Source organism: Nematolebias whitei, chromosome 17, assembly GCF_014905685.2.
Source record: "Nematolebias whitei isolate Nwh7 chromosome 17, NemWhi1, whole genome shotgun sequence".
Taxonomy (NCBI): Eukaryota; Metazoa; Chordata; class Actinopteri; order Cyprinodontiformes; family Rivulidae; genus Nematolebias; species Nematolebias whitei.
The window spans coordinates 22,486,952-22,506,859 of NC_056514.1; the positions used below are offsets into that span (position 1 = coordinate 22,486,952).

Here is a 19,908-nt window from a genome sequence, read left to right on the forward strand (position 1 = left end):
GGGTTTAACCTTTTACGTAGACACTAAAGCTAAGCTAATCTTGACTAAACTCACTTTTCTGCAAACATTCAGTAAATAGTCTACAACTAAATTGATAAAATTAAATAAAATGTATAAAGATGCTTGACTAAATGTAATATACAAAGACAAATGGCTCAGTGTTGGAAAAAAGAAACGGAACAACAGAAAACACGAGCAACAAGACCTAAAATAGACAAGTGAAAATGGCGCACCGTTCTGCTAACTTGGTCAAAGAGAAAAACAATAAATGCTCACACTTCAGTTTATCTCTGGGTTATTAATAAACACAATTATATATTGGTTTTCTCATTCACGATGGCAGCCAAGCAGAAAAGCACAACTGCTCAAATCATTTATTTAAGAAGTTGCTTTTTCTGTCTGTACCATAAGTGGCTAACAAAAGGTAGCAGGTTTCCAGAAACATCAACAAGGTTTTTTTTTATAAATTGTTTTTTTTTTTTTAATCTTAACATTACTTTCTTAAACTACACAGTTCAAAAGCTTTTTTTCATTGGAAAGGGTGTGGAGCAGCCAGCTCCACGACTAAACGTTAAACAAGTCTATCAAGTGTATTCCTGAGATCTAGCCAGCTGTTTATTGTCAGTAATGGTTCATCAAAGCAGCGAAACATGGCTTTACTTATCAGTCTTGTCTTTGCTCATTTCCCTATTTTGCTCCAAGCGTTTCCTTGTTGTGTCTCCCAACTCAAACGGCGGAAAATGTCAAGCGACATGACGCAAGTCATCGGTTTTAGGTTAAAAATGGAGGCCCCTTCACACCAGGAACCTGTTGGTGCTCACATATCTGCCACTCTTGCTCTTGTGGCTAAAGCTGGACGATTTCTTGCTGCTTCTCAACGAACTTTGCTTTAGCTTCCCAGGGGTGGCGACGCTGTCCGATGCTCCTCCAGGTCTCTCCTCCGACTCCGATTGTTTGAGGTTGTGGAGACTGTGGCAGGAGTGCTCCTGGGCGAGGGGCTCCGGCCTGGTGCAAAACCACTTCACGGAGCTGTGGAAAAGCTCAGCACAGCTGGAAACGCCTGATATCACCCCTACAATGAAGTAGAAGCAGAGGAAGACTGTTTTCTCTGCAGGACGAGAGGTGAAGCAGTCCACTGTGTAGGGGCAAGGAAAGCGGCTGCAGGGGAACTGCGCCTCCACCTTGAAGCCATAGAGCTGCCACTGGCCCACTAAGAAGCCTACCTCGGCCACAATCCGGAAGATCACATTTATAATATACAGCCTCCTGAAATGGGCATCTTCTCTGTAGCTCTGTGTGCCAGCTCGGCTGCCTTTGGGGAGTCTAGTTCTCTTGTTGTGATGATGTTGTGCATACATGAGGAAAAGCAGAGAAGGCGTAGCGATGAGGACTATATGAAACACCCAGAACCTGTACTGGGAGATGGGGAAAGCCATATCGTAACACACCTGCTTGCAGCCCGGCTGGAGGGTGTTGCAGGCAAACTCCTCTTGTTCATCCTCAAACAGATCACTGGCCACGGTCCCCAGGATCAGGATCCGAAACACGAGCATGAGCAGGAGCCAGAAGCGACCGAGCATCGGCGAGTGGGCCTGAAGGCTGTCGAAAAGACCCCCGAGGAAACTCCATTCACCCATGGCCGCCGCGTTGTCAGAAATGACTTGGAGGAAACCTGAAGGCGTCTTCACCCGAACCTCTCAGAGCAGAACCCGTCTGATTTAAACAGAAACTAAAACATAAAATTCAACTTGTAACTCCGGAAACAAAGTCAGCAAACGTGGGGCGAAGGTTGGGTTAAGGGTTCGACTCCGCAGCGTTAACGGACCTGAAACCAAAACAGAACTTTAGAAAAGGTGCCAAAGCAATTTTAATCAGCTATAAAATAATAAAACTGGCTTTTATGAACACTTCTGGGAATGTCACCATTCAGACGTTGCAAACAGCTGGATTCAAATGGTATTCAGAAAACTAACTGGGAATTAAGGTAGAAGACAGTAGAAATTTGTTAAGAACTCAGATTGGTCATACATTATATATACGTTAAAAGTATAGCTGTTTATTACCGACGTTACTTGTGAAACTTTCTTAGAGCCAAAATGTTACAATACCTTATAGAAGCCAGCTTGACACCTGTTTTCTCCTCATGTGTCCAGACAAAATATCTCAAAACACCTGGAATTAACCACAAGGAAGATCTGGAGTGAAACCAAATCAAAGCTAGATGGTGGTGCTTGTCGCGTCTGAGTCGACTCCTTTCCAAATGACACGAGATTCGAGTTTTGTCAGGGTTTATAATTGGGAGGGCGGATAGGAAATTCCTTCTCCACCCTAATCTGCATCCAGAGGCCATGTTTACCAAAGAGAGGCAGCTCTCTCCAGACGTTTCAAAGGGCTTCTGAAACGGCAGGAAGGATTTGTTTTCAGCTGTGCCCGTTTCCCTGATCACAGCAGATAAGTTGAGAACATGTGACCACGATTAAATAAAATTTTAGAACGTGTTGAGAATCAGAGGCATCTACTGACTGGAACAAGTCTTAAATTTCATTCAGTTTAAATGTTGTTCTTGTCTGAACCTGTTTCATGCAACCTCTAGATACAGGTGAAGGACCTCTGAATCAGGCATCTACAACCTTTTTGATCAAAGAGCCATTTCTGCCCTTTCACTCATTAAACAAACTTTTTTTTTTAAAGCCCGGAGCCACAAAACCTGCTCCAACTGTGATGATCAACTGGTGGCCCATGGGCGACTTTGAGCTAGCTGGAGGGGGATTTTCTGGTAACAGTTTAAAACTGATAATTAATTTAAACATTTATTCATATTTTTACATTTTGGGACTCACACACACACACAAAAGATTTAAAGTAAAAACTTTTAGTTTCTACCTTAGATCACACGTGCCAAACTCAAGGCCCCGGGGCCAAATGTGGCCCTTGTTGACATCTTATCTGGCCCCCAAGATGATGTGTTAAATGAAAACTACTTTTATCACTTGAATTTTTTTCAGTAATCTTTGATTATGATGTCAAAAGTGCAACAGAGAATGTCAAATGAGACCAAACAAACTTGTTGAGGAACTTGCAACCAAGAAAAGATGTTCCTATTGTCCAGTTTTAAGATTGGGCTTAAGACTTTCCTTTTTTGATAAATCCTATAGTTAGGGTTGGCTTGGTATGTTGTAAACAACAAAGTCCATGCTCATTAATCCAGGTATAAAATCCAACATTTTTTCAGTCAGGTCATCTGGACAGTTTTTTTTGTGCTGAAACGTTTCGCCTTCGATCCAGAAGGCTTCATCAGTCAAGGAAACAACACAAAACTGATTCTTCCCCCAACAGCTTACTCCAAAGTGGAACAAACCAGTTCTGCTTGTTTCACAAGTAACATCAGTAATAAACAGCTATACTTTTAACATACATATAATGTATGATCAAGGTTTGTTCCACTTTGGAGTAAGCTGTTGGGGGAAGAATCAGTTTTGTTGCGTGTTTCCTTGACTGATGAAGCCTTCTGGATGAAGGCAAAACATTTCAGCACACACAAAAATAAAGAAACTGTCCAGAAGACCTGACTGAAACATGTTGGACTTATGTCTTAAGCTTAAGACTACCAGACACAAATTGACCTCATTTCCTTAAAGTAATTTTTCATTTGATACTATTTCTCTTAACATGTGATTCTTGACCTGCCATTGTGTATCTGTTCCAGACCCAGCAGGTTGAAGCAGATGTCCACTTGTCCTGAACCTGGTTCTGCTAAAGGTTTCTTCCTCACGAGGGAGTTTTTTTTCTTTCCACTGTTGCCTTCATGCTTGCTCAAGAGGAGAGTTCTGTGATGGAGTTAAAACTCAAAGCAGTCTGCTCCTCAGATAAATTATGTTAAATTATCATTTTTATACATGAAAGTTTCTGTTCAGATGACTTCTGTTGCGACTTGGCGCTATATAAACTGAATTTCTAACTTGAGTTAATGTAGATTCTGAAACTGGCCCTTATTTTGAAAAAGTTTTAATTTGGGCCCTTTGGGTTTTGACAGCTCTGCTTTAGATGAAAACGCTGAACCCTGCAGGTCTTTTCTGTAAGAAACAAAGTATCCCACGTTAATGTACCGGGAATAAAGCAAGTGACGTTCAAACTTTTGCAGAAAATTGACAAAAACAACAAAAAAAGCCAAACCTAGCCTTTTTGGTTGTGGGTATAACAGAACAATTAAAATGTCCTGTAAGTTTTAGTCAAAGGTTGCAGGTACCTGCGCAACTGAAGCTCCTCCCTCCTTTAAAGAGCTGAAATACCTGTTGGGATTTGTAGCCCGAAGGAAAACTATTCAGTAAACGGATACAAATTTTATTTTCTTTTATAAAGTGTAACACAAACAGCCAGTCAAATATTTACAACACATAGAAAATTAAATGACAGAAGTCACTTTAAAAGACTTATGGGATCATTTTTGAACTTGTAAAAAAACCAAAACAGAATTCAACTTTTTTTTTGGTAAATTCTTTTTTAACTACAGCAAGTGGCTCAAACAGGAGCTCTAAAATCCTTCAAGCTGCAGCAGTCAATAAAAGTGATATCAGGTTAATAACAGAAGAAAAGGTTTACTGAAACTCCTACGATCAACGCCACAGAACCTAAAACATGTGCAGTAACTCAGTCTGAGTCAGAGTCTGAGTCCAGGTTGTAGGTGATGGGTTTCCTGGCACGCGTGGGTTTGTTCCGCGGTGCAACGGCCGCCACAGCTGCCGTTTCTTGGTCTGAAACCTGGAAGCTGTCATCCTCATCCCATTTCTTGTTTTTCTAGAACAGAACATAAATAGGTGTTAAAAGAAAGTACAACACAAACGAATGGCTAAATGAAGACTCGGTGCCTCCTAACCTTGTTGCCGGCGGTAATTTTAGCCTTGAGCCGTGACATGAGGTCGTTTGAACTGCTGTCTGACTCGTCACTGACTGCTTGTTTCCGTTTCAAAGCAGGCTTGGTCTTTGGAACCGGAACCTCATCGCCCTCTGAGTCACTGGAGTTAAATGAAGGCACCTTTTTGACAGCTGTGCTGGATGCAGGTTTGGACTTTGAGAGAGCATCCAAGATGGATGGCTGCTTCACGTCTGAGGAAAATCATAAATCATGGAAAAATTCACGTTAAGAAAATGTAAATAAACTAGTTTTCTTTTTTTCCTCAAGCGTAATTTTATCGTGAATAATTATCCTTCATACAGATCATGGAATCGCACTGCAACTTGAACATTTTCCTCATAATTTATTACTAAGAACATGAGTACATGCAAATCACAACGAGGAGATAAGAGATGACTAATACCTGCTGCCTTCTTTTTGGAAGCGGCTGCTTTCTTGGCAGGAGCAGCTTTCTTTGGCGTGGCCTCTTTGGTGCTTTTCTGTTTCGCAGCCTTGGGTGCAGCGTCATCAGACGGGGCTGTAGTTTTATAAAGTTAAAATAATTAGTCAGTCTTCACTTTGATGGTTCGTTCTGAGCTAATGATGCACAATAAGTACTTACAGCTCGACTTGGTTTTGGTTTGTTTAACAGTTTTTGTCTTCGCTGCCATTTTCCTGTACAGACATTGTAAAATTAAGAAGGCAGGTTTACAAAAAGAAAAGTCCTTTTCGCTCAAAGGCTTGTACTTACTTGGGTTCTGGCGCTTTGGGAGACGGAGCTGGAGCGTTCCCATCACTATCGGACATGGCGCTGGGCTCTGGGGCAAAGCTTGTGTCATCATCATCATCGACGATCGCCTTCCTTTTGGGAGCGCTCTTCTTGTCCCAGTCATCAAACTCTTCTTCACTGTCAGACAGGCTGTACTTGACTGGAGCTTCAAAATCAGAAAGGCACCTTTAGTAAAACGTCATCTAGAAAAGTACTTTAAACAAACTTAAACTGTTCCTGCAATCAAAGCTAATGAGATACTGGAAACCTCTTGTATCTGATCGACGCTGGAGAAATACTCTGAATGTTGATTGGCCAGATTAGCATCATTATGACCCGACAAATGCCTCAGTCTGATATGACCGTGGATTACAGCAGAAACTATTCTTTAGACTCAAGTTGTTGGATTTTTTACACCCAGAAGAGGCAGTATACTGTGTACATGACCTTAGTCAAAGTGCAGTACACATGAGCTTACAAGTACAGTATACGGTGTACATAACATTAGTAAAAGTACAGTATACTGTACATGACCAACATCGTTCTGAAGGAAAAGGAGTTTTGAACAACTTTTCTGTAGTTTACTTTTAGGCGGGTTGTCAGATTTTAATAAATAATAACGTAGAAAGTCCTTTGAAGCGTACAAATTTATTATTTTTTCATCTTCTGGACTAACATTTCTCCCCTAAAATGATCATTTCATTCAAAGGGATTATATTTACAGGATTTCAACTTGTGTAGTTATTTAATACTATTTATTTTTCATATTTGATCATTTATTAAATTACATTGATCACAGTAGTTGGTATGTTTCTAAATATAATCGAGTTTAGCTCATCCGAACAGCCACACCTTGTTGTTGTTGCTAAAACAACATGTGGAACTGAATTCAGCAGATAGTTATGATAAACTATTGCCCCTTTTCCATTAGTACCAGTACGGACCGACTGGACCCGACTTGGCCCGGTTCTGAGGCTTTTCCATTAGTACCGGTACTTAGAACCTGTTACTATTTCCAGTACCCATGGCTCTGTGGTTCTAACCCGAACGAAGAGGCACTAAAACGTGACGTCAGAACACTGTCGGTCACTGATTGGTCGGGGGCGGAGTCACTGGATCCTTCAGAAACTTTTCAAAACAATGATCCTCCATTTGCAATTTCTCGGACTGGAGCAGCGGCTGGACTTATTTTAAAAACATCAATGACAACATCTTGGTCTAATGCTGATGTTTTTTGTGCTTGGTGGCCGGTGGAAACACAACCTGTACTGTACCGAGTAGAGTAGAGCCGTGATGTACCAGTACTACAGGTACTAATGGAAAAGGGGCATATAAACACCTGAAACTGACTCTCAGAGAATGTGTTGGGGGAGAGAATTAAAAGTTAGACACACATCTCTGCTATAATCTGAGACATAAATATTTGTCTTAGCATTAATAACTTTTATTTTAAACTAAAGCAGCACAAACAGCCTCCGTGATAGAAACTCAGTCGGCTGCGTGTCTCTTTCTTTGACCCAGAGTTTGGTCACGCGTGCAGGTTGCACATGTCTGTACGATGATAAGGACGCTCCGAACACATCAACGCTTCAACAAATTTAGATTTTTGAAACAAAAATTCCAGGTTGGGGTGGGGGTGATGGTATCTGCCCTGGCTGCAGTGAATCATCACGTGCCAACAAATGCATTTAATAATTTATTGCAGATCACTCATGAAGAGGCGGGCGGTTCTGTTAGGGTAGTGGAGTGTCCTGCTTTGCTTGCTGCAGGTGAGAAACCCGCAGTTTGTCTCTGCTGCTCACAGCCGGACACGCCCTGTTCTGATTCTCTTTACTGCTTGAAAGCAGCATCAGTTTAATCCCTGCATCACGTCTGGACGGCTTTAAAGACCACAACAAAACACTTTTTCTCCATCGTCATATGAATATGACGGAAATCAGTCCCTGCAATGTTCAAAATGACAGAAATACGTCGCAGCGATGGAAAACTAATCCAATAGGCGACTACAATCATTATGACCCAACAAATGCCTCAGTCAGATATGCCACACATGTATTTGACCTCGGGCTCAAGCACATTCACCTTTAGTTTTACGTTCTATCCTCTCCCTGGGACGAACTTCTTCCTCCGACTCCACTTCACTGTTGGAAGAATGCTCAGACTCGTCCGACCACGGGTTCTTCTTTGGCTTCTTGGCAACTGGCTGGAACTTTAGAGTGGTCTGCTTGCCAGATTTTGAAACTCCTAGGGGGAAAAAAAGTTTTTAAGTGCTGGAATCTAATTGAATAAATTTATTAAAAACACCAAAACAAAGACAAACATTTTTGTTAGTGAATATGCCGACATCCTCCTGTTAGCTGCTGGGTTTGTTTCCACAGCAAATAAAGTTTATCAGCTTTTTTTCTTCTTCTGCTTTATCTTAGACCTCAGTGCTGCATTTGATACAGTTCATCACAATATTCTACGACAGAGGCTTGAATAAGATACTGGGAATACAGGAACAGCTCTAAAATGGTTAAAATCATATTTATCTGATAGATTCCTGTTTGTAAATGTAAATAATAAATCTTCATCATACACCAAATCTTACAAAAATACTTGATAAGACAGAAAATTCAAAGGAAAAAAAGCAGTCACATTTTGACAGTTTGGAGTAAAACACTACAACTACTCTTGCACATCTGCTGAATGTGAACATTTATGAATTAATTTGATCTACTTAAGCCATTCTCACCTTTAGCCTTGCTCACTCGTGCGATCAAAGAAAGTTCCTTATGTGGTTCGACGTTCTCCGTGTCTTCGTCAAACTCCATGCTCCTCACCAAATCTTCATTCTGAAATGAAGCGCCGCTTCAGTTTCTGACTATCTCAGTATTTACATTCGTCTTGTGGGGTTTTAATACTAGATACAACTGTGTACCTTCACTTTCTTGCCTCTCTTGCCTTCTCCTTTCTTCACAAGCGCCTTCTTGTTAGCGTCAGCTTTCATCGCGCTGGTGACGCGAGGAACCACACGGCGGCCCTGTGGTGTGGGCAAAGTCTCCTGCTTCACCTTCACAGCTCTGCCTTTCCCTGCTCCCTTTACAGGCATCACGGCATTCTCCTTTTCCTTGGCCTCAATGCGCTGCAGACAAACGCATTGCAAAGAGTCCAGGTTAAAATTAAAACGCTTCCTGTAAACTTAATAATCACACCACTGACGTGAGCGTCCACACTTCAATCGTCACCGTTAACAGAAAGAATGCACCCGTCTCCTGCTTTTCCCCACCTCAGTAACTCACGGCACATGCGCAGTAGGCTACTTACAACTTAACCTCCCCTCTTTCTTCAAAGAATACATAACAGAACAAGTTCTGTAACATTTTGATATTACTTAACTTATCTGAACTTAACATGCAAGTAACACCAGTTGTTTGATTTCATTTTTTAATCTTTAAATTGCCATTCCCCTTCACTAAGGGGCTCTCAGTAGTCCACGTGCAGATGCCCCCACTTTAGCTACGCAGTTAGCACGCTGCTCTTTGCTTGATGTCCATATGACTCCTTGAATTATTCCCGAGTCGATAAGTTCTTCGATGCTGCTTATCGAGTCAAAGCCTCTTTTCAGTTCCAGATTTTGTAGACTTGACAGCATCGAAGAGGGAATGGTTGTCTGTTACACAGGTAATGGACAGGATGCGAGTGCCATCACAAACCATGAGCTTTGAATAGAGTGTGGCTAGAAAGACAGCACCATCTATCCCATCTTCAAATGCCAACATATCTCCAGCTAACATGCTTCATACCACTCTTCTGGTGCCATCTCTTCATGTTCGCTTTCAAAATCATTGTTCCTCTAGTGCTGCTGCTGGTGTCTTAAAAAGATGAAAATCTGTTTTAATGATTTTCTGTTTTTATTTAGTTTCTTCCCGTTTCACTTGGGTTTCATTAACTTTTCTTAGCTTAGACTGGTGTATTCGGACACATGTTCCACCATGCCTGACAAATATTACACCATAACCACACCTGGACCTTTCCACTCCTGACTGTCTGTACGTTTATAATGGATTTTGTCTCTTGTTTCATATTTGTCATCAGTGAACCACAGTTGTTTTTGAAGGGCTCTTGTATCCTCTCAGAACATTCAGCCTCTGCAAGCTTTTCTCATGCCACGCAGTGTTGCAGTGTGATGGCCCATCCTTGTACTAACATCACTTTCCAACGCTTCAGTCAGGACTGAAGGCAGGTTTGGGTTTTGTCCAAAGACAAGCTGATGGAGCTGTAGCCGTGTACATTGTGCACGCTGATTTTTGCCATCAAAACCCAGTCCAGAGCCATTTTCCAGTCACATTTGTTGTCTCTCTTTACCTTCAGTAACATTTCTGATCTGATTGTCTTTCCAAGAGGCCGTTGCTCCATGGACTGGATCCTGCAGTGGTTTTAACCTCAATGTTAAAATGTTCAGCCATGTCTCTCACGTCTTAATTGTTAAATTCACCTCCATTGTCACTGAATAATGTGCGTGGTGGAACATGAATGCTTATCCAGCAGTGAATAAAGTGCTTCACCATCTCTTTGGGTCTTTTTGTGGTGATAATACTCCCTGAACTGGACCTTGTAAATGTTTTGATGGCATAGACACCACAGTCCTGGCTCAAGCTGACGCAGGTCCGCAGCTAGTCTCATTATATGTTGAAGCCGTGGGTAAACCCAATGCAGGTTTATGTTTCAGTTTACTGTATCAGATGCATATTTCAGTTTTTTTTTTTAAAACAATTTCCTTCATGATTGTAACGTTTTCATCATCATTGTTGCCTGAGCAAGACAAAGTTTTTGCAGTCTGTCAACTGAGGCATGTCCAAATTGTTTATGTAGTTTTAGCAGAACTGCCTTAAAAAAAAAAAAAGAAAAAAAAAGCTGAGTCCAGCTTGGTCAAAAGAACGATCATTCCCGTATCGACGTTGACACGTGCTCCGCAGCCATTTCCAGGGCACTTTCCCTTGCTCTTCCTGATAGCGTCAGAGTAACCACTAGAGCCTGCTTCTTTTTGTCCAAGTCGGTAACGAGCCTCCAGATTTCAATCTCATTTTTCCAACTTTGATAAAAACGTCTTCTCATTGAAAGGTGGAGGAACTTTGTAATTCCAGCAGCGGCCATCCTCTGCTACCAATTGTAAACTCAGTAATCACACCACTGACGTGAGTGTCCACACTTTAATTGTGGTCATTAACATAAAGAATGCACCTGCCTCCTGCTTTTTCCCCACCTCAGTAACCCACGGCACATGCGCAGTAGGCTACTTACAACTTAGCTCCCACTCCAAATGAAACCTTTGCAGAGAAAACGAGCAAATACCTCCAGTTCCTCTGAGAAAGCAGCGAGGTCTTCCTTCCACAGGTCTGCTGGAGCCTTTTTCTTCAACGTGTTCAGTTCTGTCAGCTAAAGGAGAGCGTTTGAGTCAGGTTTAGATTTGTTGTCGTTTGGAATAAGACGGTATCTGACAGGAAGTAAAACTCACCTTAGCATCCCTCTGTTTGCACAGCTCCTCTTTCTTCTCCTTGGTCAAGAACCACATGGGCATGCTCAGCAGGTAGTTGTAGTCGGGCCCGCTGTTGTCCTCGTTTTCTCTTCCTTCCTCCTCATCCTCCAACTCCTCCTCATTCTAAAAAATAAACAAAAAAGGTGAGGATTTTGAACAGTTTCATTGTCTTGAACTTGACTGTTACAGAACGATCTACCTTATCTTGAGCCTGTTTCCAAGCTTTAACGGGGTCCGAGTCGTAGCCCATTTGTTGAAGCATCCGAATGAGCTCCTTTTTGGGTTTGTTCTCTACAAGCAGATGGTTTTATTAACTTTGTAAGGGAATCTTATACAACGACACCAAGTTGTTTTAAAAGATCATTTTATAAAAAAAGGTTTTTGTTGTTCAAAACACAAAACTAACTACTAACCAATGACCAGAGTGCCCTGGATTTTCTCCAGGATGAAACGGGCCTGGTTGGAAAGTTTAGCGCTCTCTGCCCCGAGCATGCCGACCAGCCAGTCTTTTCTCAGAACGTAGTACTTCATCCTCAGCTCAAAGAAGTCTCTGAGGATATCTTGCACAGACTCGTACTTTTTCAGGCTACCCACATGGTCAAACAGAACCTGGGGGGAAAAAAGAAACCGTAAGGTTGCGTGCAGTTTTATTTGTTTTAATAAATAATTTTGCATGAATTCACAAAGGAGCATCCATCCCTTGCTGTGAACAGAGAGCTTACCATGGAGTTGCAGGTGAGAGGGCTCTGCAATTTGAACACTTTATGGAGGCCGGCAGCCTCCACCTCCCTCAGCTTCTCTTCGGTCATCTTGACAACAAACTTCACTGTGGTGTCAGTGTGATATTCTTTGTAGTCAGTGATCAGTGGAGGAACCTTCTCTGTTCCATTCAGCATCGGCTCCAACACGTTCTCCTTGTACGCCTAAAATAAACATTTAGGTTTACATGTAGAAATAATGCACAAAACTGAATTTAGACTGAATGTTGATTATGTGATTAAAATGCATTTTGTTTATAAATATCTTAAACATCACCCTTTAAAGACTAACCTGTGTCCAGGATTTGACAGGCAATTCAGAGATTTCAATGGTTTGTGAATCAATGATGGACACCTCTCCATTATTCATGTACTGGTTGTCCATCACATGCTCAATGGTGCCTCTGAAACCTTTGTAGTTTGGAAGCTTTAAGGAAAGAAATCTCAGTTATTGACTTGTGTACACACACAAACACAAAGTGGATTTCAGAAACCCACTCTTTATGCCTCACCATGTGCAGAGGTTCCTCGCCGCTGAGCATACGGTGGATGTTGCTGATGATCTCACGGATGTCATAGTTGGGGATCTTGCTGGCCCAGCCTGTGCCAATCCCTTCGGCACCGTTCACCAGCACAGTGGGGATAATGGGAATGTACCATTCAGGCTCCACACGCTGATTATCGTCGTAGTTGTATTTGAGCAGGTTGTCGTCCACCGGTGGGAAAACAAGGCGGGCCAACGGACTGAAGATGCACGAAGTTGAAACAATTCAGAGCCACTGCATAAACCACAGAACAGCTTTGAGGTTTATCGTCTGTGATGTGCTTGCTTACCTGAGCATGGTGAAGATGTATCGAGGGCTGGCAGAATCTTTCCCACCATGCAACCTGGTTCCAAACTGTCCCAGAGGTTGCAGCATGTTCATGTTGTTGCTTCCCACAAAGTTCTGGGCTAAACCGATGATCGTCATCATCAGAGACATCTGAAAAAATGGAAAAAGAACTCCAATAAACCACAGAACATGTTGGGGGATTGAATCTGTATAATGAATGCTAAAAGACACTAAAGTAACAATTCTGTTCATCTCACCTCTCCGTGGTGGTAGGCGGACATCTCAGCCACGGAGCCAGCGAGCTGAGCAACCTTCACCTCACGTTTGTCATTCCTCTTAAAGCAACAGAACAACACCTTCCTCTGACCTGGCTTCAAACCTAAATCACACACACAGAGCAGATTAACATATTAAACCACCTGTCAGACAGGTATAAAACAACAGTATATTTATTCAAAGTTAAGTTTGCTCTTGATAATATTTCACACACCATCTACCAAGCAGGGAATGGACCTCTCGTTGTCAGAGTTGGAGAAAAGCACAAGCTCCTTGTTGACAAAGTCGTTGTAGGACAGGAACTTGGTTGATTGACCGTACAAGTAATCCTATATAAAACAAACAAAAAAGCATGAAATTAGACTAAACTGAACACAAAACTAAAGTCACACGAAGTAATTGGAATAGAGGTTGTCACCTCTGGAAGGTTGTGCTCCCTGCGCTGACGCCTGTTGTTCATGAAGTTTGTGAGCCATTCTTTTCGCTCCTCCACTTTCTTTTTGCTAAAGGCCTAAATACAAGAAAACGAGGACAGATAAAGTTGTAACACAAAATAATAATTGAAAAACAAAACCGAATTAATAAGATATTGGTGTCAGAAAGTCAAAGACATCTAAATTAGGACTGAGCTCTTACAAGGGTGATAGCTTCATCGTCCTCAGGCCCAGAGTACTTGAACGGGATACGGTGTCTCTGCATATCAGAGAAGTACTCCTTGGCTTCCTGGGATGTGCTGGTTCCCAAACCTGGATGGGCAAAAGCAGCGCAAAAGATTCAGTGCAACATAGTTTTAACAATCGTCTCATCACGACATTACCAAGGTATGATGGGTAGCTTACTTGTCCACATTTTACTACCACACAGGGGTTTGTAACAAACCTTTGTAGTATTTGATTTTCCAGGATTTGTGGTTGGCCTGGTTGTCCTTCCATGCTTCAAACTCAGGGATGCTGTAGAAAGACATCTGTGTTTTCTTAAAGGATGCCTATAAGAAAGGAAACAGACTGTGAACTAAAACTTGTTAAAAGAAGTGAACATTACCTTTTATCGATTTTTCCACACCCTGTCTTATTATATATTAATTACAAAAATAATCAATACAAAATGACGTAATTGACAATAAGTATTCTGGAGTTTTGACACTAGATGGCGGTATAGTTCTGAATGTTGAGTCTGTACAGAAAACCCTAGATGACAATCAGCCCCTTTTCCACATCATTTGCTGCACTCTTTAGAAGTCTGCAGTAAATGTAACTTGTGGTGCAGCTGGCATGAACCATTTCATCCACATCAGAACAAGACTTTTACTGAGCCCGTTTACCTTGATGATGGGTGTAATGAACTCTTCCAGAAAGTTATGGCGGAGCAGTGACGGCCAGTTGTGATGAATGAAGTTGATCAACAAGCCCTTAATGTGAGAGCCATCTTGATCCTGTTACAACAACAGTCCGGTCACATTTTAGGAACAAAAGCAACAATAAATGCACTTACAGGCTGAAGTAGTGTGGCATATATGTGGTATATTTATGAATGTGCATATGCTGACAAAACAAAAAAAGATCAAACACCTGATCTGTCATGATCATGATCTTGCCATAGCGCAGACTTTTAAGGGAATCTGGGTCACTATAGTTCTTCTTGTATTGAAGGCCAAGGATCTTGATGATGTTGTTGATCTCAGCGTTTTCCATAATCTGAGAAAAAATAATGACATTATATCTTCTCTTTCTCTCGTTTTACTGGAACATAAATAGATGAAGCTAGGTATGACGTTATGACTGAACAGAGTCACTGTGCCCTTCACAGAGCAGCAGCAGTAATTTGGAGTCATCTAAAACCTGAAAAATGGAAAAGAAGATTGGAGTTTGGATTCACCTGTTTGTGTGTGGCTTCCCGGACGTTGAGCATTTTTCCTCTGAGGGGGAACACACCATAACGATCCCTTCCTATCACCCCCAGCCCAGACACAGCAAGCGTCTTGGCCGAGTCTCCCTCAGTGAGGATCAGTGTGCAGCCAATGGAGTTCTTCCCACCTGTCAGAAAATAGGATTTAAAAATGAATGTATGACGTTTATTACGTAGCATCTTCACAATCCTCATTTATAATACAACTAAAATACAAAAGTATTATGGGATACAGTACCTGCATCATTAGCATCATCCAGCTTTGGCACACCTTTGATTTTTGTGTGCTTCACAGCAGAGCATTTCTTGTTGAGCTGAGACTGAGCCTTGAACTTCACCCAGTTCATGATACTTTCCACAATCCCACAAGATGTTGCCTGAAAGGGACAATAGAAACATTTAGATAAATGATGAAATCAGTGTATATCCAGGAAAGCAAAACAACTTTTGGTTAACTCAGCACCTGTTTAATGAACTTGTCACTTAGAGGACAAGCAGAGCCAAAGCTCTTCTGCTGCAGTGTCATGTTCTCTTTAGTCTGAGAGTCAAAGGTGGGGTTCTCAATCAGGCAATTAACAAACAGCCACATGTGGTTCTTCACCTATAAGGAGACAGATGGAAGTAAACAATACATGCACTTTGTAACTAAACAAAAACAGGATAAGCACAGCAATTAAAATCGTTTACCTGGAAAGGTTTGACAGCTACACCAGCTTTGTTCTTCTTCTTCACCACTTCAATGAGCTTGCCAACAACCTGGTCAGCCACATAATCAACATGTCTTCCACCCTAAGATGCAAAAACAAGAGCCCATTTACAGGAGATGTTATAAATCCTAATCAGACACAAAGTGGCTGGAGAGCAGCCAGACTTGTACTTAGCTGACAGAAAACTGAGTCTTCTACTTCACTCTAATTTTACTGTAACTGTGCTCCAAGAATCAAACTTTCAAAAAGCTTTCATTAGTTTTTTTTTTAAACCAGACAACTTAAACTTTCAGTTAATGATTTGGAAATGAAGCTGCAACTCATACATATAGTATTTTTACTATGTACTGTGAAATAATAAAATAAGTCACTACCTTTGTCGTAGCAATACTGTTGACAAAACTGACTTGCTGGAAACCTTTCTCACTCATGGTGAGGCAGACCTCCCAGCGCTCGTTGACAACATCATGGATCACAGTGAGGGGACCACCCAACTCATCCACCTTGTCCTTCACGTACATGTCCACGTAGCTACGGAAACCTGTAACCTAGAATTGACAAGAAAGTCTCACACTTTGTTATAAGCAGCATGTTTACAAAAACTAGAGGATGGCAACAATGTCTCTACAATATCAAAGTAACCAATCATCTTGAGCTACTGACAGCAAATTTTTTTTGTAATGTCATAACGTTAATAATCAGATATGGCATGATAAAATCATCTTATGTTAAATGACAGAGGTAACAGGCCAGGACTCTGCAGTCTACACTCATCTGCAGACGGCAGTCACTTTGTCAGGGATGAAGATGTTCACATCCTTGATAAAGAGGAACGATGGTTTGAGAGAGGAGTGAAGGAAGCCATATTTGTGAAGAGAACCCGTCTATCTTTAAACAGGGGCGGAGGTCTCCGTGTTCAACCATCACCCTCTTACAATGCTGTTATTGCTAGCATCACTCAGCCCCCTTTTCATTCAACCTTTATTTATGCAGGTTAGTCCCAGTGAGCCATGAGGACTCATTTACAAGAGAGACCTGAAGCCTGACCAAAGACCCGAGACTCCTATGAATAGCAAGCGGCCATCAGGGCACCAACGACCAATTGCTGGGCTGACGGTCCACCTTTTACATGAGAATAGCTAGTTCTGGCTGTCAGCAGCACCACTGTGAGAAGGTGCTATTTAGGTCCCCCGTTTACACAGACACAGCCGTGCTGGCACTTAATCGCCGTGTGTAGAATGTAAATATTTACTTGGAGTGAAAAACATGGCTAGCAGAAAATCTTCGTGTGGACTCATGTCAGTTTATTGCTTAAGCAGTTCGTTATACTCCAGTACCGTTGTTGTTGATAGAAGTATGCAGTTTTGTCACAAATGCATGAAATATAGCCTGCAATGTGCATGTGTCACACGTGCTGAGCATTTCACACCCCTGCGAAGTGTTTCCAAGAAAATATCCACTCTGCGAGACCTGGATTCAGAAACATTTGGTTTCAGAGAAAACGAGAGCTGTTGTGTAAATGAACGGCCGAACCGCAGCAGAAAAGCTGTGGTTTCACTCAAAAAACGTGTCGTGGAAACGGGACCTAAGAAGACCGAGTTTGTGGTAGCACCTCAGACTGAAGAAGTCTTTCGGATAAAAGACGAACGTTTTAATATAGAATCCATCCAGAGGACCAGACTCACAGAAGCTATCATGTGTGTGTTTTGTTGAAAAAGGTTTAAACATCTCATTTCTACAGGATTAAACTGAAATGTTTATTCATGAGTGAGAAATCTCAGCACCATTTTAGGACAAGATACAATATATATAGAAAAACTAATTTTCTCTGGAATAAGCATTACAGTGAGGAACACCTCCCATCAAAAAGTTATCACAGCCTTCAGCTGCCATGGCATTTCCTACAGACTTTAATATAAATAAGTCCATTTCCCTCTTGTGAAATGTTTTCAGAAAGCTGGCCAATAAAAAGTAAACTCTATGAAACTGAAAAATGAAGGAGCACAGGAACTTACTGGCAACTTCCTGCCATTGAAGAACACCTTGACCCCCTTTGAGGATCCAGCAACATCGTATGCCCTCCTGGTCATCAGAGCCACTGTATCTTTGTCCAGGATGTTCATCTTAAACTTGGGCAGATCTGGTTTGAAGGTGATGCATGTGTACTCTTCTCCATCAAATGGTTTGATGTTATTATCACCTGCTCTGCCCATGTTATCATACCAAGTCTGTGGAAAACACAAACATACTATAAAATAAAAAAAATCCTTATTAAAGAGGGAATAAAAACACATGACAAACTGGTCTACCTACCTGCTTGAAAGTCTTCTTTGACTCTTTACAAGCCGTCTCCACTGTGAACTTGGTACTGAAGATATTGCAAAGCTTAGCACCGTATCCATTACGTCCACCTAAAAAGCAAGGTTCAATCTCAGTTAGATGCCATTTGTGTTAGACTACTGCATGTGCAACCTTCAATTCATGAGATCTCTATAAACAAGTTTTCTATCGGTTCATTTGATCATCTTTAATGGCAACAGAGTATATAAATTAAAATATAACAAGTTTTTTAATGACATATTGCACTCAAACCACAGTAAACCAGTCTCACCAGTGACTTTCTTTTGATCATCATTGTAGTTACTGGACGTAAGGAGCTGTCCAAAGATGAGAGCGGGCACATAAACCTTCTCCACCTTGTGCTCCACCACAGGAATCCCCTTCCCATTGTTCCATACACTGATGGTGTTGTTTTCCCTAAGAAGAATACACACATTTAGCTAAGCGCTACATTGTTCTATCAAGAAAATGTATATTTATATAGACTTAAAGGAAGACATGGAGAATTACAGAATATCTGAATATACTGTAACCTAGTGGTGGTAACATACTACTCACACATCAATGTTGACTTTGATGCAGGACATGTTTTTATCTCTCTGCTTATTGTCAGCTGCATTTACTATGAGGAAAACAAAGGTGAATAAGAAAAGATCCAACAAGATGAGCCACATTACATACGTTTTTAAATACTGTAAAGCTTTTGGCTTACCGAGGATCTCATCAAAAATCTTGTAGAGACCAGGCACAAAAGTCACATCACGGCAGTTCAGTCCAACATTCTCATCATAAACCCACATTTGCTAAAAAAAAAGAAGAAAAAGATAAAAGATTCAAAGAAAGTACAATTTTACATCCTGCAGCACTGAAGTGAAAAAAACAACAACTACAAACAATAGTTATTTACATTTTCCCTCCAATTTCTACAAGATTCACTCACGAACATAAATGTATGTAGATACAAAAAGAAAGGTTTAGAGGATTTTCTGACCTGAGTGACGGGCTCTACAGAGCCGATGTAGGAGTCCGGTCTGAGCAAAATGTGCTCCAGCTGGGTCTTCTTCTGATAGATCCTCTCCACAGACAGTCGCTTCGGATCTTTCTTCGCCTTTTCCACCGGCTTGTTTTCGAAGAAGGCCTGACAAAAACATTATGAAATAATTTAATAAACTCCTGAAAAACCTGTATAAAGGTGGAATGAATAAATGAATGATTTAAAAAAGTTAAATCTGGTCCTCTGGACATTCAAAAAAACAAAACAAAGCAAATCAACAAAAAAATGTAGAAACGTTTCGTCTCTCATCCGAGACACTTCCTCAGTCTGAGGAGCTGTATTCAGCTCAGTCTCTTAAATAGCACCGTCTCAGAGTGGATCAACCAGTTTTGCTGCTGACAACCAAAACCAGCTGATCACATGCTCAAGAAGGACCATCAGCATAACAATGGATCATTAGCACACTGATGGCTGTTTACTACTCACAGAGGGCTGAGTGATACTAGCAATCACAGCATTGTAAGAGGGGGACAGTTGAACCCGGAGGCCTCCACCCCTGTTTAACGATGGACGATTTCTTTTCACAAAGATGGCCTCCTTTACTCCTCTCTCAAACCATCGTTCCTCTCTGTCCAGGATGTGAACATCTTCATCCCTGAAAGAGTGACCGCTGGCCTGGAGATGAGTGTAGACCGCAGAGTCCTGGCCTGATGATGTTGATCTTCTGTGCTGGGCCATCCTTTTGGCCAGTGGCTGTTTAGTTTCCCCGATGTAAGACTGATCACAGCCCTCCTGACACTGAACAGCATACACAACATTGCTCTGTTTGTGCCGGGGGACTGGATCTTTGGGATGAACCAGTCTTTGCCGTAATGTATTTTGGGGTTTAAAAGCCACTGGGACGTTATGTTTAGAAA

General features: G+C 41.5%; 2 protein-coding genes across 2 annotated transcripts in view; both read right to left on the reverse strand.

The window, feature by feature from the left end:
• Positions 1-794: 794 nt before the first annotated feature.
• On the reverse strand, positions 795-1,637 carry LOC119423635 (gap junction delta-3 protein-like). Its single transcript, XM_037691039.1, has one exon. It carries the CDS (start codon positions 1,635-1,637, stop codon positions 795-797), a length of 843 nt encoding a protein of 280 aa, XP_037546967.1.
• A 2,921-nt stretch (positions 1,638-4,558) lies between these two features.
• top2a (DNA topoisomerase II alpha) overlaps positions 4,559-19,908 on the reverse strand; it is a 16,743-nt gene continuing 1,393 nt past the window's right edge. The window contains exons 2-35 of the mRNA XM_037690789.1: positions 18,989-19,135; positions 18,710-18,800; positions 18,556-18,619; positions 18,269-18,414; positions 17,971-18,068; positions 17,673-17,885; positions 16,032-16,205; positions 15,638-15,739; positions 15,414-15,551; positions 15,189-15,327; positions 14,921-15,078; positions 14,614-14,739; positions 14,367-14,477; positions 13,925-14,030; positions 13,682-13,791; positions 13,464-13,556; positions 13,260-13,374; positions 13,027-13,148; positions 12,771-12,919; positions 12,449-12,680; positions 12,229-12,363; positions 11,901-12,101; positions 11,592-11,787; positions 11,378-11,469; positions 11,158-11,301; positions 10,995-11,078; positions 8,581-8,784; positions 8,395-8,494; positions 7,743-7,904; positions 5,643-5,826; positions 5,514-5,566; positions 5,316-5,429; positions 4,874-5,103; positions 4,559-4,794 (exon numbers count right to left, since the gene is read on the reverse strand). Of these exons, the coding sequence (XP_037546717.1) occupies positions 4,648-4,794; positions 4,874-5,103; positions 5,316-5,429; positions 5,514-5,566; positions 5,643-5,826; positions 7,743-7,904; positions 8,395-8,494; positions 8,581-8,784; positions 10,995-11,078; positions 11,158-11,301; positions 11,378-11,469; positions 11,592-11,787; positions 11,901-12,101; positions 12,229-12,363; positions 12,449-12,680; positions 12,771-12,919; positions 13,027-13,148; positions 13,260-13,374; positions 13,464-13,556; positions 13,682-13,791; positions 13,925-14,030; positions 14,367-14,477; positions 14,614-14,739; positions 14,921-15,078; positions 15,189-15,327; positions 15,414-15,551; positions 15,638-15,739; positions 16,032-16,205; positions 17,673-17,885; positions 17,971-18,068; positions 18,269-18,414; positions 18,556-18,619; positions 18,710-18,800; positions 18,989-19,135 (4,680 nt within the window). The 3' untranslated portion in view covers positions 4,559-4,647. The remainder of the gene's footprint in view (positions 4,795-4,873; positions 5,104-5,315; positions 5,430-5,513; positions 5,567-5,642; positions 5,827-7,742; positions 7,905-8,394; positions 8,495-8,580; positions 8,785-10,994; positions 11,079-11,157; positions 11,302-11,377; positions 11,470-11,591; positions 11,788-11,900; positions 12,102-12,228; positions 12,364-12,448; positions 12,681-12,770; positions 12,920-13,026; positions 13,149-13,259; positions 13,375-13,463; positions 13,557-13,681; positions 13,792-13,924; positions 14,031-14,366; positions 14,478-14,613; positions 14,740-14,920; positions 15,079-15,188; positions 15,328-15,413; positions 15,552-15,637; positions 15,740-16,031; positions 16,206-17,672; positions 17,886-17,970; positions 18,069-18,268; positions 18,415-18,555; positions 18,620-18,709; positions 18,801-18,988; positions 19,136-19,908) is intronic.